Below are 22,301 nucleotides of genomic sequence, written 5' to 3' on the forward strand. Positions count from 1 at the left end.
GTGGCTGCGCCGAAAGACTGATCTTTTGCTCATTTGACTGAATACTTTACTTCCCATACTCATCAATGACCTAGACCATCTTCCTAGCCTTTTCAACTGAAGGAGCTAAATAATTCGCAAAAATCAGAAGGCACCCCGAGTCGTACCACATCCTCAGTTTACATATTACAAAATTGTCAAAATGCTTTAAATCACAAGCTCCTGCAATTTAGGCTCGTGCAAAGCATTACGCTAATGCTTGCATGATGATTCCCATCAGAGGTTACTGCTATGGCATGCATCTTGATCTGAACGATCAAACATCTAACTATCCTTTTTGGGATGGGGAACGACACCAATAATTCCAAGTGTCCTAAATAATCTATAATAATGTGTTTTACCTTTCGCCATACACTTCCGCCATGATTAATACCACGAGTGATGTCCAACCAGTAAAAGGCCGTGTACCTTTGCCCTTGCCTTTCTTCTGATCATACTGTTCCCATAGAAACCCCGTCTGGCGATAATTGAGAACCACATTTCTGCATTAAGGGATTAATGCAATTCAAATTTAATTGGCGAGTTCAGGTGAGATTAAGTCATATTCAGCATTATGCAGACAAACATATATGAACGGTACCTAATCAAATTTCCCCTCAAGTCGTTATAGATGGCTCTAGCTCTGTCCCTATACGGTCCATCCTCTGTAGCAATCACCAAAAAAAGATTTTTTTTGTTAAAGAATTTCTTGTTAAGTTCCTTTTGGTTCTTTTTAGCTCTTTTATGAACATACCTTTAGAGTAATGGTGGAGTGCTGAAAGAATTAGGTAATTAAAGTTCATCCAAATTGGGCCCCTCCAATAAGGTGGGTCATGCTCTGTGTTGCGTTTCATGTATAATGAACTGAAGTATACAAAAAATTTACCATTTTAGTAAAGATAATTCTAGAATCAACAGTCCCAAGTAAGTCATCATAAAATAAATGCATGCATAAATGATATTGATTTACAAGAGTAGATGACACACCTTGTTTTGGCAAGAGAACGGAGTCCATAGTCAGTCCATAGGATGCTCTGGTTGGAGATTAGGTCAAGCTGTTTTTCCAGAATCCATGATCCCTGTCAACCAATACATGTGAGATGTCTATATGATACCAAGTGGACACAACTATTCCAAGACAAACACCAAAGTAGTGCTCAAACATTCTCATCAAGATTAGATTGTCTTGGTAACTTACAGGTGGAATGAGCTTCCCCATGAATGGGAAAAGACTAACATAACCAACATGAGGAACCAATCTCAGCTCAGGCCTTTCTAACACTGCACGCACAAGCTCTCTAGTTGCATAATTGTCTCCAACCTTCTTTTCTTTCCAACTTAAACGAACCTAGTATGATAAAAGAAAAATCCAAAACAAGCAGGTAAATTTTGTAAACAAAAAGGTTATGGCAGTTCACCAACTGGATGTCTGATTCAGCAGGGCAAGAGTCTATTTGACATTTTGACTACAGAATCCTTCTACGCCTACTGTTTCAATGACGATGGTACATACGAACCTTCTATATGCTAAGAAGCCCAGAAATTTACAGTCCCTGAACCAGCAATTAGAATTCACTTAGCCACAGGCAATTGTAATTGTATACTTCCTCTGTACATGGGCTTTGCCTAGTTTCATTCTCTTCAATAGAAGTTTCTTACTTATCAAAAATATATATATATATATATATATATACACTAAGAAGCCCAGAAATTTACAGTCCCTGAACCAGCAATTATAACTCACTTAGCCACAGGCAATATAAAATTGAAGGTTACTAATGAACTTCAACTTCTTTTCCTCGATAGGTAGACTAATGAACTTCAACTCAACAAATGATAAGATAAATAAGCATTCATGGTTTCAGAATAAAGGTCAATCCTTTGGAAGCTTATTTGGAGAAATAGGGTTGCTCCAAGTGTGGCTTTCTTCACTTGGACAACGGCAATGAGGAAAATCCTTACCTTGGACAAGGAATGATAATTGTCAACTGGTGTTGCATGTGTATAAAAAGAGAGGAGACGGGGGATTGCCTACTATTACATTGTGACGTTGCTAGCATTTCATGGAGCATGTTCTTCGATCTCTTTGGGATCAAGTGGTTGATGCTTTAATGGGTGGTGGAGCTTTTAACATGTTGCAATGGACTATTAAGCCACCATTGGCATGTTTCGTTGTGCAAGATGGTCCCATTGTGCATCCTATGTGGCATATGGAGGAAAGATACCGGCATAGCTTTGAGGACTGCGAACGATCAGTGTTGGAGTTGAAGTTTTTTTTGTTTTAAACACCTTTTACCAGTGGAAAAAGCCCATTATTGTGCTCCTTTTTCTATTTCTAGTTTTCAGGATTTTATAGCTCTTTTCCCCTTTGTTTGTTAAGCGAGTTCATGTATAAAATTTATGTTTACTTGTAAAAAAATAAAACAAAAGAAAAAGGTCATCTCCCGAGCACTTGATCACCACGAGTAAAACATGGACATCATAGGCAAAAACATTTCAATATATAATCAACAACCGTTTGGAAGATAGAATCTTGTGGAATCTTTGCATCATTGACACAATCATAGAATCGTGGAGAACCCATATACCAGGTGCAGGTATTATTATGAAAATGCAATCAAAGGAAGAATATCACATTTTGAGAGAGAAAAAAACGTACGAGCAGCATACCTTTTCTGTATGATTTCCAAAATCAAAATAAGCTCCATACGCATAATCAAAGTGCATCTGTTCAAACATCAAGCATGTATGAGGTATATATTAAACTATCATGGCAACCCCCATTCTTAAATGTACACAGCTAAACATCTAGTCTAGTTAATAATCAACTGCATCCTTAAGGCTTTGAGTAATTTCCTAGAGTTAATATATTGAGCTTTGAATTTGACTTGCACTTCAGTGGGCCTAATCTTTCTCTTTTCAGGGGTAACCCTTTGTATACACCATGTTCTGCTGGGTACGGCCCCTCTTTTTGTGATTTTAGTAGAGTTTCGAAACATCAGTCCCGCATAAATAAATAAACATCCATATAACTTCCCCAACTACCCTCATTTCTTTATTCCCAAAAACAGCGAGGGAACAATTACTTGCGACAAAGATTCCAGAAATACTACACTGCTTCTGGTACAAAATAAACCCAACATTTCATGGATTACCAATCAAGCAGCATCAAAGAGCAGAAAAATGAGAAACACTTTCAGACAGCATGATAATAAAACAAACCTGATTCAGAATTTCAAAATCTGAGAGCTGCTTAGCTGTTGTACCATAATCCTGCTTCATTTCATTTCAAATATCAATTATTGATATATGAGTGCTCATAGATGTCTGGATATCTTTTGTAATTATTATACCTTTCTGGGTTCATTATCCTTATCAAAAAGCTCAGCGATGGAGTGCATGCAATCTGCTGCAAGATACATCCAGCATCTGAGATCTAAGTGACGTTCATCTTCACTTGGGTGTGAAGCTCGTGGATAATCATCCAGCCCAGATGACAGTGTCTGGAGATGTCAGAAACAATGCCAATTTACCACTTATCTTCAGTCGGTAAAACTTTTCTCAGTAATCCAACATTACATGGTATAATGATGTAAATTAGAGTAGGACACCAAAAATAAATCCAATTTTTGGAATTTATGTATGACCATCGTATTAGCACTAAAGACCACCAAAAAATCAATTGCGTCAAGTTTTCCAGAACTAAATTATGTTTAGATGGTGAGTGGTAATGACATTTGGCAAAGTTGCACATGGCACTACACCCAGATGTGTTTTGGCCACCAAATAATTTTATTTTAAGAATCCCAAGGGGCAAAACAAGTCAGAATTACGGATAAAGAACAGTGGTTTTACCAGGTCTCTCTAATTCCTAGCATCAGAAATGCAGTTAGAAAAAATACGAAGAAAAAGAAAAAAGAGGTTGCACTTTGCTGCATGATCTGAAAAGGCCCCCTTAACAACCTTACATTTGCCTAAATGTCTCATTATAATAATCTGCCCTGATGCACAACTGGTCCTGACTTGACCAAATCATGCTGTTCTGTCACCAAGCCATATATAATAAAGATAGAAAAAAAAGGTATAATTGATAATAATAATAATAATAATAAAAAAACCGAAGTGAAAAAAATCAAGCTTGTTTAAAGAAACACAAAGTTTTGTACCTAAATTAAAAATTAGAAAAGAAAGAGATGGGAAAAAGAATCTTCAAGATTACTGGAATCCTTTGTATCATGGAGTTAGTTGCAGAGGTATGACCACACAACATGATATACAAAGGGGAAATTGTTAGGGATCAGTTTTTTTCTCTCCGTACACATGTAACTTCTCACAGTGGTGAGGGGGTCACGGGGAAGTTGGTGTAGTTTTCTGGTGTTGTTTTAGCAGTTTTCTTGGTGGAACTATGGTAGTTTCACGTGAAGTAGCAGTTGAGTCCAAGTTGTTTACCCTGACTAAGGAGGGTAATAATATGCGTTTTTCAGAATATGGATGGAAAGAGAGGTACGATCTACTGGTGGGTCGAAACACAGCACTGTGGTTAGTAAAAGTGTTGGAGGACTGCCTGAAGGGGGGAAGGAAGGAGGTGTACTCGGTAATCAGAGAGGGTTATCGCAGTTTTATTGCTCAACGTTGCTCGAATAGGCGTGGGAGATTTTTGTCGATTGCTGAATATGGAAAGGAAGGAAGAACCCGGATGCTCTGTTTTCCAGAAGGTAAAGATGGATGGGGATGGAGGAAAGTGAAGTTCTTGGCCATTGAAATGGCTCAGACCAATGGAAATGGGCGGGGAACAGCCGGTGGAGTGCAGAGAAACAGAGTGGAAATGACTTCAAACACTGTGGGCAGAACCTTCAAGGAGGTTCTCACGACGGGAACGATGAAGGTGTAGAGGGGGCCAGTCGGTGGTGCAGTTCACGTTGATGGGGGAGAACGTCGAGACCCACGCCACGTACGAAATGTAGAGTCTGGCAGGCTAGTTGGACAGGAGACGTGGGTGTCCAGTAAACGCCTGCTGGAGCTACAGGGGCAGTTGAGGAAGTTGCAGAGGGAGTTGGAGGAAGTCAGACAGCATGTCGGGATGGTTAAGGAAAAAGGAGGGAGATGGGAGGATGACAACGTGAATAACAATACGGTGGCGTTTAAGAATAAGGGGTTTAATGAACCCAATAAGGCTGGGCTCTTCTTAGGGCTGGAGAAAACACAAGCCACAGGCCTGGAAATGGGCCTGGGGCCCTGGAACTTAACACACGGAAACAAGGCCTCCACTCGTGGAGGGCCTCGTTTCGGGCATGGGCCTCCTCAGCCCAGGTCCACATCTGAAGACCCAGATCCGGGTCCTATCTCCCCCGATCCGGGTTTTCTCAACCCGGGCTCCCGCGACACCTCTGAAGACGCAGAAGCATCATCGAGGCAGCCGTCAGCCGTTAAGGTCTCGGCGACGATACAGACCTCGCCGACGGTGATACCAGAGACCGTCGACAAGGTCTCGGCGACCCTAAGCGAGGAGACGACGCCGCCGTGTCTTGTGCCGAGCTCGTGCTTACACCGGGATGGGTCTTTTCAGGCTCAGGTAGGTCAGAGAAGCCCGATAGGCTCAGAACCACTGCTATTGGGCTCGGTGGAGGCTTCTTCTGCACCGTTGGTGGCTGTGGATGAAGAGGGGGAGGGTTTGGAGGGTTTGGAGCACTCGGTGGATGAAGAGATTGAAGATCTCACCTCCCCTGATGTGTTTCGACAGTTAGGGCTGGATGACCTACCAGAAGAAGGAGAATTTTAGGGCTATCAGATCAGTAGAGTGGAGGAACCTGTGCCATTGAACTATCGATTACCAGCACAACCAGTTATTTCAGATTGGGTCTTCCACAAGGTGAAGGAAATTCAGAAACTGGTGGGGATTGAATGTGAAGGTTATGAGGAACAATTTATGCCTCTTTTTACAGCAATCGAAGCGGGCCACAAACAAAAATCTAAAAGTGAATCGAAGAAGCACAGGGAGCTCAAAAGATTAGATTGGTTGATGAACACAGAGAGTAGTGCTAGTAGGGGAAGGGTGAAAGGGAAGGGGCAATCTGTTCCTCAATGAAGCCTAAAATTGTGTCATGGAACGTCCATGGGCTAAATGAGGCGAATAAGCGTCTACGGGTTAGGAATCTGCTACGGGAGTGGAAGGCGGATATTGTGTGCTTACAGGAGACGAAGCTGAAGTTGATTGATAGGAAAATCGTGAGGAGTCTATGGAGGGGTAGTCATGTGGATTGGTCATTCCTGGCATCAAACGAGGCATCAGGAGAGGTTGTGGTTATGTGGGATCGACGGGTGGTAGAAAAAGTGGAGGATTGTGTAGGGCAGTATTTGGTAGCATGCTCTTTTAAGTGTGTATCCGATAATTTCTTATGGGCTTTTGCAGGTGTTTATGGTCCCAATCTAGACCCGGCAAGAAAGCTTATGTGGGAGGAACTAGCAGGGATTCATTCCTGGTGGGGACTTCCATGGTGTATGGGGGGGATTTCAATGTAGTAAGATTCCCGAGTGAAGTATCGGGCACTAGAAGATTGAGACCAGCCATGGAGGAGTTTTCAGAGTTTATTTTTGATCTGAACTTGGTGGATTTGCCACTTGCTGGGGGCACCGCGACTTGGTCAAACAATCAGTCCTGGTCCAGATTGGATCGGTTCTTAATTTCTCCAGAATGGGAAAGCCACTTCCCGGATGTTTGGCAGAAGCGTTTGCCCCGTATTGGTTCCGACCATTGGCCTATTTTGATCGATTGCGGGGGAGTTCATAATGGTCGTCGGCCGTTTAAATTTGAGAACATGTGGTTAAAATCGGAAGGGTTTGTGGAAAGGGTCAATCAGTGGTGGTCTTCATATCAATTTCAAGGTACTCCTAGCTTCATTTTTGCAGGTAAATTGAAAGCTCTAAAAAGAGACCTAAAAGAATGGAACTTGGAGTCTTTTGGCAATGTAGGAGTAACCAAGAAAGCCAAGCTCTTGGAACTCCAGGAGATTGAGAGACTGGAAGAGATACAACCACTCACACAAGAAGAACAAGACAGGAGATCAGAGTTGGTAACTGAGATTGAGAGATTGATTTTGTTAGAAGAGATGTCCTAGCGACAAAAGTCTAGAGCTTTGTGGTTGCGGGAAGGAGACCGAAGCACAAGTTTCTTCCACAAAATGGCAAATTCTCATCGGAGAAATGATAATATTGAGAAGCTGATAGTGGACGGTGTGGAGTGCAGTGATGAGCAGATACTTCACAACCATGTGGTTGATTTTTATGAGAACCTATTGACAGAGCAGGAGGGTTGGCGGCCTCCCTTAACTGGGATGGTATTTGACACTGTTGGGTCAAATGATGCTTCTTGTTTGGAAAGGGAGTTTGAAGAGTTAAGAGGTTTTTGAGGTAGTGAGGAAGATGGCCAGGGATAAAGCTCCAGGACCGGATGGTTTCTCTATGGGCTTTTTCCAAGATTGTTGGGAGGTAATAAAGGAGGATCTTATGAAGGTTTTCCAGGAGTTCTTCATGGCTGGAAAATTTGAGAAGAGTCTAAACACCACTTTTCTCGCACTGATACCCAAGAAGGTGGGGCCTATGGATTTAAAGGAGTTCCGGCCTATCAGTCTAGTGAACGGGTTGTATAAGATAATTTCAAAAGTACTTGCAAACAGGCTGAGTGAGGTTATGGGGCAGCTTATTACGAAACCCCAGAATGCCTTCGTAAAAGGGAGACAGATATTGGGCACGGTGTTAATCGCCAATGAATGCCTTGATAGTAGACTGAAGGATGGAAAGTCAGGGATCATGTGTAAACTAAACATGGAAAAGGCCTATGATCATGTCAACTGGGATTTCCTGCTACATTTGCTAAGGAGATGTGGTTTTGGGGAACGGTGGAGGGCAAGGATACACTGGTGTATATCTACGGTAAAGTATTCTGTGTTGATAAATGGAGTCTCAGTTGGTTTCTTCCAGAGTTCTCGTGGATTGCGACAAGGGGATCCTTTGTCACCTTTACTGTTTGTGATAGTCATGAAGGCCCTAAGTAGGATGCTCACGGTCTTGGTTGAAAATGGACTCTTAAAAGGGTTCCCGATCGGTAACCCGGACAGCGATTCCTTGATCATTTCTCATCTACTGTTTGCAGATGACACACTTATTATGTGTGAAGCCGAGCAAAATCAGATGCAAGTATTAAAGACTTTACTATTCTGCTTTGAGGCCGTCTCTGGTTTAAAGGTGAATTTGGAAAAATCAGAGTTGGTGCCAATTGGGGAAGTCTCTAATATTCACCACCTAGCGAGAACGATGGGGTGTAAGATTTCTTCATTCCCTATACTTACTTGGGACTTCCCTTAGGGAGTGCCTCGAGGGCGTCTGCGGTTTGGGATTCAGTAATCGAAAAAGTAGAGAGGAGATTGGCGAGGTGGAAGAGATTGTACTTGTCAAAGGGAGGAAGGATTACATTGATAAAGAGTACACTCTCAAACTTACCTACTTATTTCTTATCTCTTTTCCCAATACCAGCAAGTGTGGCGGTTCGTATTGAGAAGCTCCAACGTGATTTCTTGTGGGGGGGGCTTGGGAGAGGAGTTCAAGTTCCACTTGGTTAAGTGAGAGCAAGTGTGTCGTCCTATTCCAGGGGGAGGCTTGGGGGTTCGAAACCTAAGCACTTTCAATCGTGCGCTTTTAGGTAAATGGCTGTGGAGATTTGCCAAGGAACATGATTCTCTATGGAAATTGGTGGTTGAGAAGAAGTATGGTGGTCTATGGGGGGAGTGGTGTACTAGAGAAGTAAGGGGAGCTTATGGAGTGGGGTTATGGAAACAAATAAGAAGAGGATGGGGGGTCTTTAACCGTCATGTAAAGCTCTGTGTGGGTTCAGGATCAAGGATCAAATTCTGGAGCGATGTATGGTGTGCTAGTAGGGCTTTGAAAGAGGTGTACCCTCCCTTGTTTCAGTTGGCTAGAGATAAGGAGGCTTCAGTGGCTGACGTCATGGAGTTAGAGGGGGGCCAGATTCTTTGGGACATTAATTTTAGTAGGGCTGCCCAGAATTGGGAAGTAATATTTTCGCAGACTTCTATAGCCTCTTATACTCCATAAGACCAAATAGCCAGCAAGAAGATGTTTTGTGGTGGACTATAACAGACAAAGGTAATTTTTCAGTTCGATCTTTCTACAAGGCCCTCATCAATGAGCCCACTTCTCTATGTCCCTGGAGAAAAATATGGAGAAATAAGGCTCCTCCCAAAGTATCCTTCTTTGTTTGGACTGCCTCCCTGGGAAAGATACTTACTATAGATAATCTGAGGAAAAGGAGGATTACTATCACAGACTGGTGTTGTATGTGCAGAAGAGGGGGAGAATCGGTAGACCATATCCTCTTACACTGTGATACGGTAAGGGCCCTTTGGAATGAGTTATTCTCGCGAGTGGATATGGCTTGGGTAATGCCTAAAACAGTGGAGGTGGCGCTGGCCAGCTGGTCAAATATAAGGGGCAGAAAGCCAATTAAAGCTATTTGGAAGATGATCCCTCTATGCATTATGTGGTGCGTATGGCAGGAGCGAAACGAGAGAACCTTCGAAGACCAAGAAAGATCAGTGGAAGAGCTTAAACTTTTATTTTTTAGAACTCTTTGTAATTGGGCAATTGCTGTGGACTTTAATGGCATGGCCATGCATGATTTTCTTCTCTCTAATGTGCCTACCTAGTTAGGGCGTTAGAGCTGTAATACTGGCTTTGCCATTGATCAATACAATTTGTTTATTTATCAAAAAAAAAAAAAAAGAATCTTCAAGATTTATGAAATGTTATGGAATAGAACCTTCGGATTTAGTTCACGAGTTGTCGTACTGTCTCTCCCATGCCAATAATAGCTACTCCTATCCTTGCCTGGGTTAACAAATATAATTCTTTTATAAGTAATATAGATTTCATTAAAGCGCTAAAGGCACAATCCAAGTACACAGGGAATACAAGAGAGACAAATCAATCACATGCACAAGCATGCATATGTCATCATGTTGATTCCAGTTGTTTAGAAAATCTATTATCATGGATATTGTCAAGCTCCGACTAGGGAGATTTGCATTAGATAGATGACCAGAGAAAAAAAATTACATATTTTCTATACGTATTCGATTACTAGCATGCACATAAATATCATGGCCGCAAGTACTCTACAAAATCTATATCCTTGAATAAAAGTATACACAATCATTATACGTATCATATGATTCCAGATGGCATCAGGGTCTGAGAAAGGAGGTTTGTGTTGTTAGAAAACTTAATGTAAAACCTATAAACATACACATCCCTGCCCAACCCCAAAGAAAGAAAAAGTTAAAGAAGAAAATAAAGATAACGTTATGTACCTAACTGGGTAGTATTGAACCATTGGAACCATGCTTCCAGGCGAACAAAAGCCCGTTCTAGAAATGAAGAGATCTCTTCACTTTCAGTGGCAGCAAACCTTTTTTCCTTTAAGCTATGGACGATTTCTAGAAGAAGGAAAGTTTCACGGCATATTCAGAATTAGCTTCACAGAAGAAGTATATTTTTACTTGGATAATATATGTATATTTTTAATATGAAAAGAAAGAGTGGCAAGTGATATAAATCTCCTGTTGTCAAGCAAAACTGAAAAACAAACATGAAATACGCACATTCTAAAAGAAAATCTTGTTTTAGACAATTCATCATGGATACACATAAGATGACATGGGCTTGATTTCAATTCTTCAGCACATAAAGGCACAGGATGTTCACCTTCTGTATAACCACAAAGGTTAGTGTTCACCTTGTTTGAAGGGCCATCCTCATTTACCCAATCAGGATTAGGACAGACAAATTTTATGGTGAATTTTGTATTCTTTTAACTAAGATCTGAAGGTTGATAATATCATTCAATTTAATAATCATGAAGTGATTAAAATCAAAACTTAGTCTGAAGAGGCATCCCCGATTCCTCATTTACTCAATCAGTATTAGGACTGAAAAGTCTTACGGTGAATTTTATTTATTTATTCACTAAGATCTGAAGGTTGATAATATCATTCAATTTACAAATCGTGAAGTGATCAAAATCAAAACCAAGTCCAAATGACTGTATTCCAGCTCTAATGCCTAATTGTCATATACATGTTACCAAGCCTGACAAAATCAGTAAACATGAGTTGTAGTCCAATTTTCAATCCCACTCACCGCTCTCAATTCAGTATAGTCCAATTTTATTTTTTAACCAACAGCAAAACCTTGTACTTGTAGTCGATACAGCTAAATGAATCATGAGTCTGCTACCCAATGAAAAAAATATGAGCTATTGTTGTAGATTTTCACATCAAGATAACTTCTCATTCATTTAATCAAAATTCTTTTTTAATAATCTCAACCTGAATTGAGGAGATATTTAGCATTAGACCATCTTGAAAAACTGAGTCACATATAAAGCTTTAAATACCATTCTGCTTTCTATTAAGAAACATTGGCTAGAAGCTCCAAAAAATTCTCAAGCATTGAAGCACCAGTTATATAAATAGTGAAGCATCTCTCTTAGTATTCATCATTAAGATCTGCTTCCCAAAAAGTTCACACAATTCTCATCTCATGAATGTTTTACATCCATAATTGCATCTAGCATTGTGGTATGAAAGAGCAGTAAAGCCTGCGATCAGTTTTAGAGTTCAAATGTTCCTTCCGCATTGACTGACTCCATATTCATTTGATATAAACAATCAATTCCGATTATCCACACCTAGGAAGTGGTAAGTGATGAACTGATGCATCATCTGCAAATGTGTTTTGAAGGGATCCATTCCCTCATTATCAAATGTCCTTTCCTTCCTTAATTTTTGATTGTCCTTCTCTTCACTTGTAAGTTTTGAGCTAATAATCACTTTTGGACGCGCAGAAAAAGACAGATTGTCAAAGAGAGACAATCCAGTTAACAAAAGCTTGATCTTTTGCTGCACAATGAGTAACGATAAATAATCCTAAATTACCAAACTACCCTTCAAAGCTCAGAAGCATCAACACAATAGCATCAACATAAGCATCACCAACAACTCAATGGCATTATCTTAATTTACAAATGATTCAAAATTTCAACATAATATAATAATGGGAAGCAGGCTTTGCAGCAAAATTTTACAAAAAGTTCATTGAGAGAACCATACCACGTAACGCTAAAAACAGAGTTGGAGGATTTCCATTAGTGGGATGCTGGGGAACAAATTCCTCTGGGACCTTACTGAAAGTACACCAGTAAAGACTTTGCATCACTTCACTGGAGAAATCTAAACACTAAATTTATGCCACATATTTGAATAAATACCCTATGTAACCGTTTTTTAAGTGACATTTAAAAAAAAATGAAATAGTCAAATAAAGATATATCACCTTAGAGCTTCAGCACCCAAAATTTGCTCACGTGGAATCCATCCATCAACATTCATTAGATCTAGCCAATGCCCAATAATATCCAAGCAAATGTGAACATCCCAACGCCTGGTCAGATTTTTTTTTATCAGTAACACGGTAGCACCTGATCAGAATTTTCTTTGATAACTATAGAAAATATTAACTGAAAAAGTGCAAAAGGAAGGCCAAAACCCATATTGTTCTAGCCACTTCACAGTGTGAGAAGAGATGATCTGTTGTGTCCCTGCTCTTCCGGCACATACCATACCAATCTATCATTAAGACTTCTATATTGTGTATATGCAAATTATCAACAGTTCAAGCATCAAATTTGAAGAGATCACATATTGTGTAAAACATGCAGGAAGCCTTCACTTGTGAAAACGGAACAATAGAATTTTGATTTGAACTATAAAAGAGACCACTAACCAGATCAGCAGCTGATGAAAACCTTCATCCCATAAAAATCCCCTCGGGAAGAAGGGTCGACTTGGAACAGCCGTGTAAAGCTCAGCTGGCCAATATGAAATAAGATTATCATGACCCCCAGGCTGTAAGAGAAAATGGCCCACAGCATGACTTTGTCAGATGTCCAAAACAGCTGATGCTAAGTACTAATAATAGCAGTTTCAAGTTATAAAAGAAGGAAAAGAACAGCAAAACAAATAAAGAATGAAACTGTGCTATCTTCAAGCTTGTCAGAAGATATGCAAAACCACAAACAATGGAAGGAAATGCAAAAGGCCTAACACCTAATACTTTTTATTTATTTATTAAATTTCTGAGATATGCTTCTACTTTAAAATCATTGGTTCTGTATGTGAAGTGAATCAAGTTATAGATCATTATTCAGCAAGTCCCTATCTAGTTGTTATCTGCAAGCCTCAAGAAAGACAGGAAACCCTTGATAGCTTCATTTGCTTCTTATCTATTGATTATTCTGTAGATACCCAACTAAAATACTTCTCAAGATCTCAAACTCCACTTTAATCACTATGACCAAGTTAACTAGAAATCAAGCTTGAGAATGCTGAATGGTACGACTCAGTACATGCAGTAACACAAAAATTAAGTTATATGTAGACTAAGTCATGTGACAGAGTCATCATTTATCTTTGGGATTATCAATGCCAATCACTTAAATACTTAAGATGGTACCAAAAGTGATCTTACATCAAATAACGTATAAAACTTCAACAAATTCACATTACTTACATTGGGGTCTCGTGGAAGTGAAATTTTTGACTGGCCATAGAAATATCCTATGCCACCCAACAAGTTTCCAAGAGCAGCCTTACCGACATTCAGAGATTCGGAATCGATCTGCACATACAAAACCATATTTTTAATTCAAGTTGAAGCAAAATAATATTTATTTGCATAAATGGAAAATCAAGGAAAAAAGACTAAATGAGTGACGACTTTTCTGCCTTCCATTAATTTGCACCAGTACTTCCCATTTTCTTGAATTAAATAACATGTAGAAAGTGTCAAGTGATTGAAAATGTGCAGTCAAGGATTGATTCACACTGTTTTTTTATGAATGTATTTAACCAGCCCCTATAGTTGTTTTGTTTAATTAATTGTTTCAGAATTTAGAATTTCCGATATGACATCAAAGAATGACATCACAATACTCAAGATGGTGGACAAACTAATTCAATTACCAAGAAATTTTTTGTAAGTAATTCAATTACTGACATAATAAGCTAGTCCAGTACATTCCCCATTCCATCATATCATTCAGAACTAATGCACTATCATAACGGGGAAATCTCACTGACTTCAAGACATTCAACAACCAGGTATGATGCAAGTGTGTTATGTACAGTATCAAACCACAAAGATAATGAAGTAAACAGAAATAGTTCCAAAGATCAACAGTTCGATACCATGTCAGCCAGGTTGAAGCTCTTCTCGTATTTAGCATCAAATTCTCTTTGCTTCTCTCTCAATTGACTAGTCAGTAAGGTACCTAAAATTTGACAGTGAAGTTAAAAGAGAGCTAGAAATGACAAATAACAACTTTTCATTTGGAAGCTAGAGTTGAAAACTTTCCCAAAATTTAGGAAAGTCCGGCCCCTAAGCCTCACTTAAGATGGAAAGGGAGGGGTGGGAATTGGGGGATGAGGCCCTAGCTTCAAACTTATCAAGCCAAGAATATAAAAAGAAAAGGCCTACAGATCTTAATATAGAGTAACATATCCTAAATAAATTTGTGGTAATGAGTCCTATAAAAGGTTAGAGGACTATAATTTACGGAATTTACAGAAACCATGATAGAAAGCAAATTAGCAGTGAGATTCAACAAATGGTGCAAAGAGCCCAACATTTTAGTCATATCGTTAAGCTACAATGATGATTGAAAGATAAAACCCCCACATCCCCAGCAAGAGTTGTAATTTTATGCAGCTCAAGAGCTTCATTATTCTATGTTTACCCTCTTTTAACCTTGTACACTTTCTGGGGTTTCTCATAGACACGTCCTTAGTGCTTTAATGAAGCACAGCAGACATGCCAAGACTCAAGTTTGAGATAAACAAAACATTTGAAAATGCATAAGACAGTTATATTATCATATTTAATGGATGTGGAGGGTACCAGTGAGTCTTCTGACACGTTCTTCCACTCTTGAGCTTTGGGAAACATTTCCAGAGACAAACGCAATATCTATTTTGAAAGGTATCTGAGCAGAAATCTGCACAGAAATGGAAAGCCTCAGGAGAATGTTGTGAGAATTTAGCATCCAAGGATGAAAGTAGTCGGTTAGCTTGGTTATTAACAATTGGTTGCATATCTGATACCACGGATTGAAACCCACTTTCACTAGGGATATCCTTTTTATGGGAGGGGGAGATGGGAGCTGCTACATTTTGTTAAGTAGTCCATAAGTTCAAGTGGCCTCCAATGGACTAGGAAAAGAAAACATAAGAAAAATCTTGAGCAGCTGACAGATAATCCATAGCTTGAACATCCTTAAATATTTATGTAGTTAAATATTTTCAAGGCAGATAACCTGTAGCTCTAACATCCTTAAATATTTTCAAAACTAAGTAGAACTCATTAAATCTATAACCACATACCTGAAAAACTAGAATATTTGGAGAATCATCTGAAGTGTCAGATAGCTGCAGTCGACCAAACTTTCTTGCCTGATGACATGCACACAGAGGGCAAGACATCAATAATCAGGTTAGCAATTTGAAGCTGCACCGTTTTCTACAGACTAACACAAATATGGAATGAGAAATTGCAACGTAAATGAAAATCTGACATACTTGTGACCCAAGGTTTTGCTGAACTAGATCAGATAAATTGTGAATGTGGTTTGTCTTAAAGCCAGCATGATGGACTTCTAAATTATTCTGCAAAAGAGAAAACAAAAAGAAGTTGACCATGGGTCAGAATCCAATCTAAGAAGGCAAAATATCCTCAAATAATATTTTTTATATTGCTAGTTGGAAAATGTCAAGGACCATGCTGCTCCATGGCACAGTTCCTTAGATAGTATCACCAGAAAGTACATCCAAAAAGCTTGGTGGCTCAGGTACAAGATTAATCAAAGGCAGCACTTCTATCATCCAAAAATGGAGAAATGTTTCACTTCACAAGTACACTCCTTTGCCAACATACCATTGATTTTAAATGAAGCTGCCAACCTCCAACATCCATTCGTGAACCCGACACAAGGATAGAATCCTCATGAATGTCAAAGTCTCTATTCAAACTTAGAGCATTGTCATCTTCATCAGCCATATAGAAAAATAGATGCGTAGTGTCCTCAGTCGACTTAGATCTGGGGATAAACAACAAAAATTGCAACAAATGGTTATGAAGTTTTACTGACCGGCTAATTGGTACACCCTCATTCAGCCAAAATCCATATCCATTGCAATTGTAAAAAGAATGTGGGGGTTATTACCAAAGTTGTCATGGTGGAACAAACTCTCCATCCCTAAAAGAAAAAAGAAACTACATGGTAGCTGCAGCCATTATGTCAATAACATAACATTCATGCCTTCAGGGTCTCTGTAGCCAAGATGGCTCAAGCAGCAATCAAAGTTTCATGCTTCATAACATGAAGAATAAATGAGACAACTATTTGGAACAAGGTTTGTCTTCTGCCTAATTATGCACTTCATGTAAGACCAGAAGTACAGAATTCGTATTGCATAATTAGATCTGCAAAGCACTAGAATTGTTTTGCTCAGTTTAAAGCATCATCAGTTAATTTGATGCATTTTAGTTGTTTAAACACTAGATCTAGCTTTTTTAGTTCGGTTTGCTAGAGCATGTGTCACTACAAAATGGCTCTTTGTCTGTAAGTGAGATTTTCCAAACCAAAAGAAAACCAGAAAAAAAAAGGTTTTTTTTTTTTTTTTTTTGGGTAAAATAAGATTTTATTTGATCAAGTAAATATGCAAAGCCTGAGTATACAGGAAGTATACATGGAGAACACCTAGTTACAAGTTAGGATCTAGAAATGGAATAAATAGGGAAAGCCCAGTCACTTTTCTCAAGGATATTAAGAAGCAAAATATGTGCGTGACAAGATAATCAGGAGCTATGTGCTAGAAATAAAAAGCATAAGCAACTTCTCTGGAAAGAGAAACTATTTAAATTTATTTACACAGCTCAAAATGCTTAGTGTGGTGTTCATGAATAAGAGTCAGACAGAACAACTGAGAGATTACTTGATGCAGTTCTAAGAGATTCATCATTTTTCAAGTCAGTTATAGATGCTACTTTTGCTTTCTTGCAACTCCCCTCTCACCAATTTGAAGGCTATATTACTAAAATACCAGGCTTAACATGGAATATGCATTTCATAAAGCAGATGTCATAGTAAATAGGTCAGGTCATTTACTGTTTGCTTTGAACATCTATCCGAACAGCCCAGTCTCCTCCATAGCCACAGCCATCAACCTTCGATTTCAAGAAACTCGTTGTCAACATTAAGTCCTGGTCAACCAGAACTTGGTGTCCAAAATCACGTCCATTATGATTTGTCCAACCATATGTGCTTAGCTCATCAGAATCTTGACAGACATGTCTCATTAAATATCTTCCATCCTTCACACCAATCCACATCAAACCAGCAATCAGAGATTGTGGAGTCCTGCCAGTTACAGCTTATTATCACCAAATCTTTTGTAATTCATAAAGTTGGATGAAAATGGAGAATAAGAACAAATCTAAAAGCCATAACATGTGACAAAAAAACCTCATCCTTTCCTCTTCTTTTTCTAAATAATGGCCAAATGATCTGTCTAACAATATTAATTTTTGAGGGAACTCGATTACTTCTTGTAGCCTGACCAAGTGCATTGTTTTAGTAATTAGAGTGGCTTTAATCATTTTCAAACATGAACTTCAAGTAAACAACAATCATGCTTGTAGGCGTAACGTCACTAATTTTCATGCTCAAACTCAGTCTATTTATCTAAGCATGCTTAAAAGGCTACAATTGTTTCACATTTTATCTTTAAACCAGATTTATGCATACTTCAACGGACAATATGAACACCCATTATCAACTACTTGCTTTCTTACACTTAATCTTCACGACTAGAATTATTATGCAGCTATACATTAATAACGTCCGCTCGAAAAACACATAAATCAACATTAGAAATAATTGGTCCGTTCTTTCCCCCGAAGATTCTGGATACCACCATGACCTGGATTATGACCACTGTTCCTTTCATGCCTACGCACAGTCCACTTCACAAGAGTACGTTGTAATGCCACAATTCAAAATATATACCACCGTTCCAATAACCAAAAATATATAATGCTAACAAGAATTCGTGGACGAGTAAAATTTTCGCAGTGGCAATGAAATACCTCGCACGAATTCCAAGATAAACATGAGGGCGATAGGTTCCCCAATACAAGCTCTCTCGGTGCTCGCCTTGAAACTGCCATTGCCAAATTATCCATATTTGATAAACAGGGATACGAGAGAGAGAGAGAGAGAGAGAGAGAGAGAGAGAGAGAGAGTACGTTTTACCTGAGGAAGGTCCATGACTTTTGGCGCCGGAAACGGTGTAACAACCCTAGGTCTCCGAGCTTCTTCAGCAGGATTTACGAGATGACGAATCAGGAAGAGGATCACTAGAAACGCGAAAGCGCTTATCCCTAGCATGACTTTCAGATTAACATCGAAGATCCTAATGTAGTTGTGATCTCTACTTCTATCTTTACGTGCTTTGAGGTTACGTTTTGCGTTGCGGAGAGAATTGTCTATGTCGTCGGCATCCGCACCGGTTTTGATTCTACTTCTAGCACTTGTTCGGCCACTTCCAGCCATTTCCAAATTATCTGGGTTCACTCCGTAATCAAATCCATGGATGCATATGCCGATTTACGTAGTTTGAAGGTAGCGATGATAAGCGAATCAAAAGATGAAACTGACTTTGACGCCAAAGAAATGCAAGACCGTTTCTTCGACCAGTTCCAGTGGAACCGTGTAGCGTGTAATAAGTGAGCCGGGCAGGAGTGGAGTGGAGTGGAGTCGAGTCCTTGAACGCTAGGAGGATCTGGGCTCCCAAGGCAGAAGCCACAGCCAACTGCCAACGGTCTGTTCCATTACTGAGCTGAAGATCCGGTATCGGTCACTTGAGGCTTTGAATCAAGGCCTTTCTTCAAAGCCCAGATTGGGCCGCAGTGTATCGTTCTTATCCGTCCTTTTTTTAATAATAATTATTTAATTAAGGAATTATGGTATTAAATTTTATAGTGTATTTTATAATTAAATAATGCGATAGTATCATCTCATAAAAAATAATAATATTTTATAAATTTAATTTTTAAATCTTACAAAATTCTCTCTCACATAAGAAAAATGTCAAAAAAGTTGTAAAAATGTGTAAGTTTATCGTTACTATTTTAAAAGGAAAAATTTTATTGTAAGCGATTTTGCATATCAATATGACATTTATCTAATGTGATTGGTCAAACAGTCAAATTTTAATAAAAATTATACTAATTTAAATTTTAAATATGAAAATATTAATACGTAGATCGGTACACAAATTCACTTATATGTAACAAAACTCATTTAAAAATAATATATTACAATTTAAATTTTTGTGACATAGTCATTGCAAGGCTATTTATGACTCGTTTAAGAAAGATGAATTATCACAGAAAACAGTTGGTGGATGGAATTAAGGAGAACAAATTAAAAGTGATATGTTTAGTAAATTAAAAGAGTTAACAAATTTGTGACAGTGAATGAAAATATATTATAGATGAGTATACACAACATTTTTTACAAATCCTTCTACAACGTAGAACATAAGGTGATTATGTGAAATTTAAAACTCAGATCGAATGGAAACTCAAATTTAGAACAAAAAAGACTATATTTTCAACACAATTCTTCAGCATGCAAAAACTTTTCCTATATTTTATAAACAAAATTACTACAGAAATAAAGAGATTTTATAAAAGTAAATTTACAAACTGACGTGATTTCATACAATCCATTAAATCTACTTACATTAAAAATAACTTTATAATTTGACGTATTTCATCAAAGCACGTCAATTTATAAATTTATATTTATATAATCTCTTTATGGCTAAAAAATTTCTTTTTTACAAATGTGTAATAAGTACTAACAATTCACTTTAGCACTGCGTATCCGTCCTTAAGACAAGTAATATGAAAAAAGATTCTCAGATTCGAATTAATTATGTCCTTTTATATGCATCTTAGGAGTAGCAAATTCTTTAGAAGCTAGGCTTTTAGCGTTTACAACTACGGGAAACGCTCAGCCTCTTCCTCCCACCGGCAGAGCTGAGGTTGGGCACGAAATTTGGGAGGCAGCACCGCACGGACTTTGCGAATCTCCCCTTCCTGGCCGGGCTGTAACTTGTGTCAGGGCTTGTCTCGCTACTGCATGCAGAGTTTGCTACACAATCATAAAGGCTTTTATTTGAAGAATTTGGAGGAATGTGAAGAATGGAAAGATTGGCCTTTGACCTTGCTTGCAAATTTTGAGTGACATGATCAACAGCATCGCTCCTGAAACTCTCTTGAAAAAGCTCAATCAGTTGTTTCTTCATGACTGTTGGGGAGGGTTCAAAAATGGAAGTGGGTGGACTGTCCATGTAAATTGGCAGGGGTTTATCTACATGAGGAGTTTCTTGGAAGCGGCTTTGGTGGATAGGAGTGTTGTCGCAAGATGGGGTAGTATCTGCATAAAAACAAGTAAAAAATTCTTCAGTAAAAGAAGGGTAATATGCCTTTGTAACAAACAAAGAAATAAGAAAAAAAAAAAACGATTTAAAAAATATCGAGTCTCACCCCCACTGACACTGAAGAAATCTTCACAGTCAGATTCTAACCGGAGCCATGGATCAAAATATACTTCCTCCTCATCACCTGTATTGAATGAGACGCAATTCAGCTAAAGAGGCTACATGGGTTCACGAACAAGCCAATGACAAACACACATGGTAATATATCACATTTCAAGTAACTTCTTTTATCAACTACTTCAATGACAACCGCTAAAAATTTGGCTCATCACCAAATGTGACCAAGAAGGGCAAAAAAAACAATGAATAAGAATATTACTCATCCAAATATATCCTCACGGCTTCACATAGACAATCAAACTCTCCAAATATGATTGTAGGACTTCACAGTCTCCCAACCTTCGCCATCATCTGTTTCATGTTTGGAAGACACCAGGGACCCGGAACCAACAACAACTACCAAACAACCGTTTGTCATCTTCTCATTTGGCGGTTGCCATATTACCGACAAGTTTTTTAAAATTTCTCTATCCCATTTTCTTGTAGCCCTCAAACTCAAAACCTACCCATATTTAGAATGCAGTCTCTTGATCAGTTTGAAAAGTAAGAATCCAAATTTCAAGTCATATGGGATACATCTCAAACAAGCCAAGGATAGTGTCGCTGAAACGAGGATTCAGGACATCAGAAAATACAGGTTTACAATTATGCAGAATATTGGGCAAAAAATAGTAAGAAACAAAGAACAACTATGCAGATCAATTCTAACAATACAATATAAAGAAAAGGACACAAACACATTCAAAACGTTAACGTAAATAAGGATCCATTGTGTTCAACAGAAATGTCAAGGTTTAGAAACATACTTGATCTACCAGAACTGGCTAAAGGCATCAAAGCATGTTCAGCAATTGAGTTTTGGCCTTTGACTATGTCTTTCTTGAACAGTGATTCGGTTAAGATGATCTCCGGCTTAGAACCAGTGGACCATTGAAGGTTTAGGGCCGAGTCCGAGGTTGTAGAAACAGGAGCAGAGTTCCCCATGTCCAAATGATTGCTATATTTATCCATTACAGGAATACAAATTCTGCTTTCTGAAAAATTGAAGACAGAATGAAAGAGCTACAAGAGAACAAGGAAGTTAGTTGGCTTCATGCTTTAAGAAAGGAAATTAAATTCTAGGGTGGGAGTTGATCGGTCTTGAAAGCGAAGTAATGGCACTTGAAGACATGGGTCCCTTAGAATTTCCTCTAAGTTTTCCTTTTTTTTTTTCCTGACTATTTAAGAGGCCGCAAGACTAGGAAGGAGAAAGCTAGCTTTGAAGTTGGGTTGACGCTACGTTAGATTGGGTTTTCGTTGATATTTATTCTTCCAAATTATAAATCCGGTATTTAAACACATCTTCATAACAACCGACAACCCAATAACTAACAATACCAATGATTCCTAAAAGACTTTGTGTGACAACATTTTAAACTCATCTCGCAATTCTCATAAATCAGTATTAGAGAAATATTTCGAAGTTCTACAGTTGACATAGTATCATATAATATGTTATATCTAATTTACAATAAAAATAATTTTATA

General features: G+C 38.6%; 2 protein-coding genes across 3 annotated transcripts; both read right to left on the reverse strand.

The window, feature by feature from the left end:
- Positions 1–84: 84 nt before the first annotated feature.
- LOC122310741 (mannosyl-oligosaccharide glucosidase GCS1) lies at positions 85–18,985 on the reverse strand. 2 transcript variants are annotated; one of them, XM_043124876.1, is made up of 22 exons: positions 18,458–18,985; positions 18,292–18,365; positions 17,312–17,563; positions 16,078–16,240; positions 15,723–15,809; positions 15,528–15,596; positions 15,046–15,142; positions 14,337–14,419; positions 13,660–13,767; positions 12,874–12,995; positions 12,424–12,531; positions 12,201–12,274; positions 10,401–10,526; positions 9,851–9,918; positions 3,372–3,521; positions 3,241–3,294; positions 2,689–2,745; positions 1,217–1,366; positions 1,006–1,097; positions 773–882; positions 620–683; positions 85–521 (listed from the first exon to the last, which is right to left on the reverse strand). In XM_043124876.1, exons 1-22 carry the CDS (start codon positions 18,755–18,757, stop codon positions 377–379), a joined length of 2,553 nt encoding a protein of 850 aa, XP_042980810.1. In that variant the 5' UTR covers positions 18,758–18,985; the 3' UTR covers positions 85–376. The 2 variants fall into 2 exon arrangements, with proteins under 2 accessions (XP_042980810.1, XP_042980811.1); XM_043124877.1 differs by having other exon boundaries at positions 3,241–3,291; positions 18,458–18,982.
- A 1,131-nt stretch (positions 18,986–20,116) lies between these two features.
- On the reverse strand, positions 20,117–22,295 carry LOC122311143. The gene is made up of 3 exons (XM_043125562.1): positions 21,581–22,295; positions 20,761–20,838; positions 20,117–20,650 (listed from the first exon to the last, which is right to left on the reverse strand). The coding sequence occupies exons 1-3, from the start codon at positions 21,783–21,785 to the stop codon at positions 20,199–20,201; spliced, it is 735 nt and encodes a 244-aa protein (XP_042981496.1). The 5' UTR covers positions 21,786–22,295; the 3' UTR covers positions 20,117–20,198.
- Positions 22,296–22,301: the final 6 nt, after the last annotated feature.

Source organism: Carya illinoinensis, chromosome 5 (assembly GCF_018687715.1).
Source record: "Carya illinoinensis cultivar Pawnee chromosome 5, C.illinoinensisPawnee_v1, whole genome shotgun sequence".
NCBI lineage: Eukaryota > Viridiplantae > Streptophyta > Magnoliopsida > Fagales > Juglandaceae > Carya > Carya illinoinensis.

Excerpts from the sequence above, each read along its gene's own strand:
- LOC122311143 (XM_043125562.1), bottom strand. The coding sequence starts at position 21,785 with ATGGATAAATATAGCAATCATTTGGACATGGGGAACTCTGCTCCTGTT. Across the intron at positions 20,839-21,580 it reads AGCCAGTTCTGGTAGATCAA|GTGATGAGGAGGAAGTATAT; the intron begins GTATGTTTCTAA and ends CATTCAATACAG. Across the intron at positions 20,651-20,760 it reads TTTCTTCAGTGTCAGTGGGG|ATACTACCCCATCTTGCGAC; the intron begins GTGAGACTCGAT and ends GTTTTTATGCAG.
- LOC122310741 (XM_043124876.1), bottom strand. The coding sequence starts at position 18,757 with ATGGCTGGAAGTGGCCGAACAAGTGCTAGAAGTAGAATCAAAACCGGT. Across the intron at positions 15,810-16,077 it reads AGCTTCATTTAAAATCAATG|AATAATTTAGAAGTCCATCA; the intron begins GTATGTTGGCAA and ends TCTCTTTTGCAG. Across the intron at positions 3,295-3,371 it reads AGGATAATGAACCCAGAAAG|CAGGATTATGGTACAACAGC; the intron begins GTATAATAATTA and ends AATGAAATGAAG.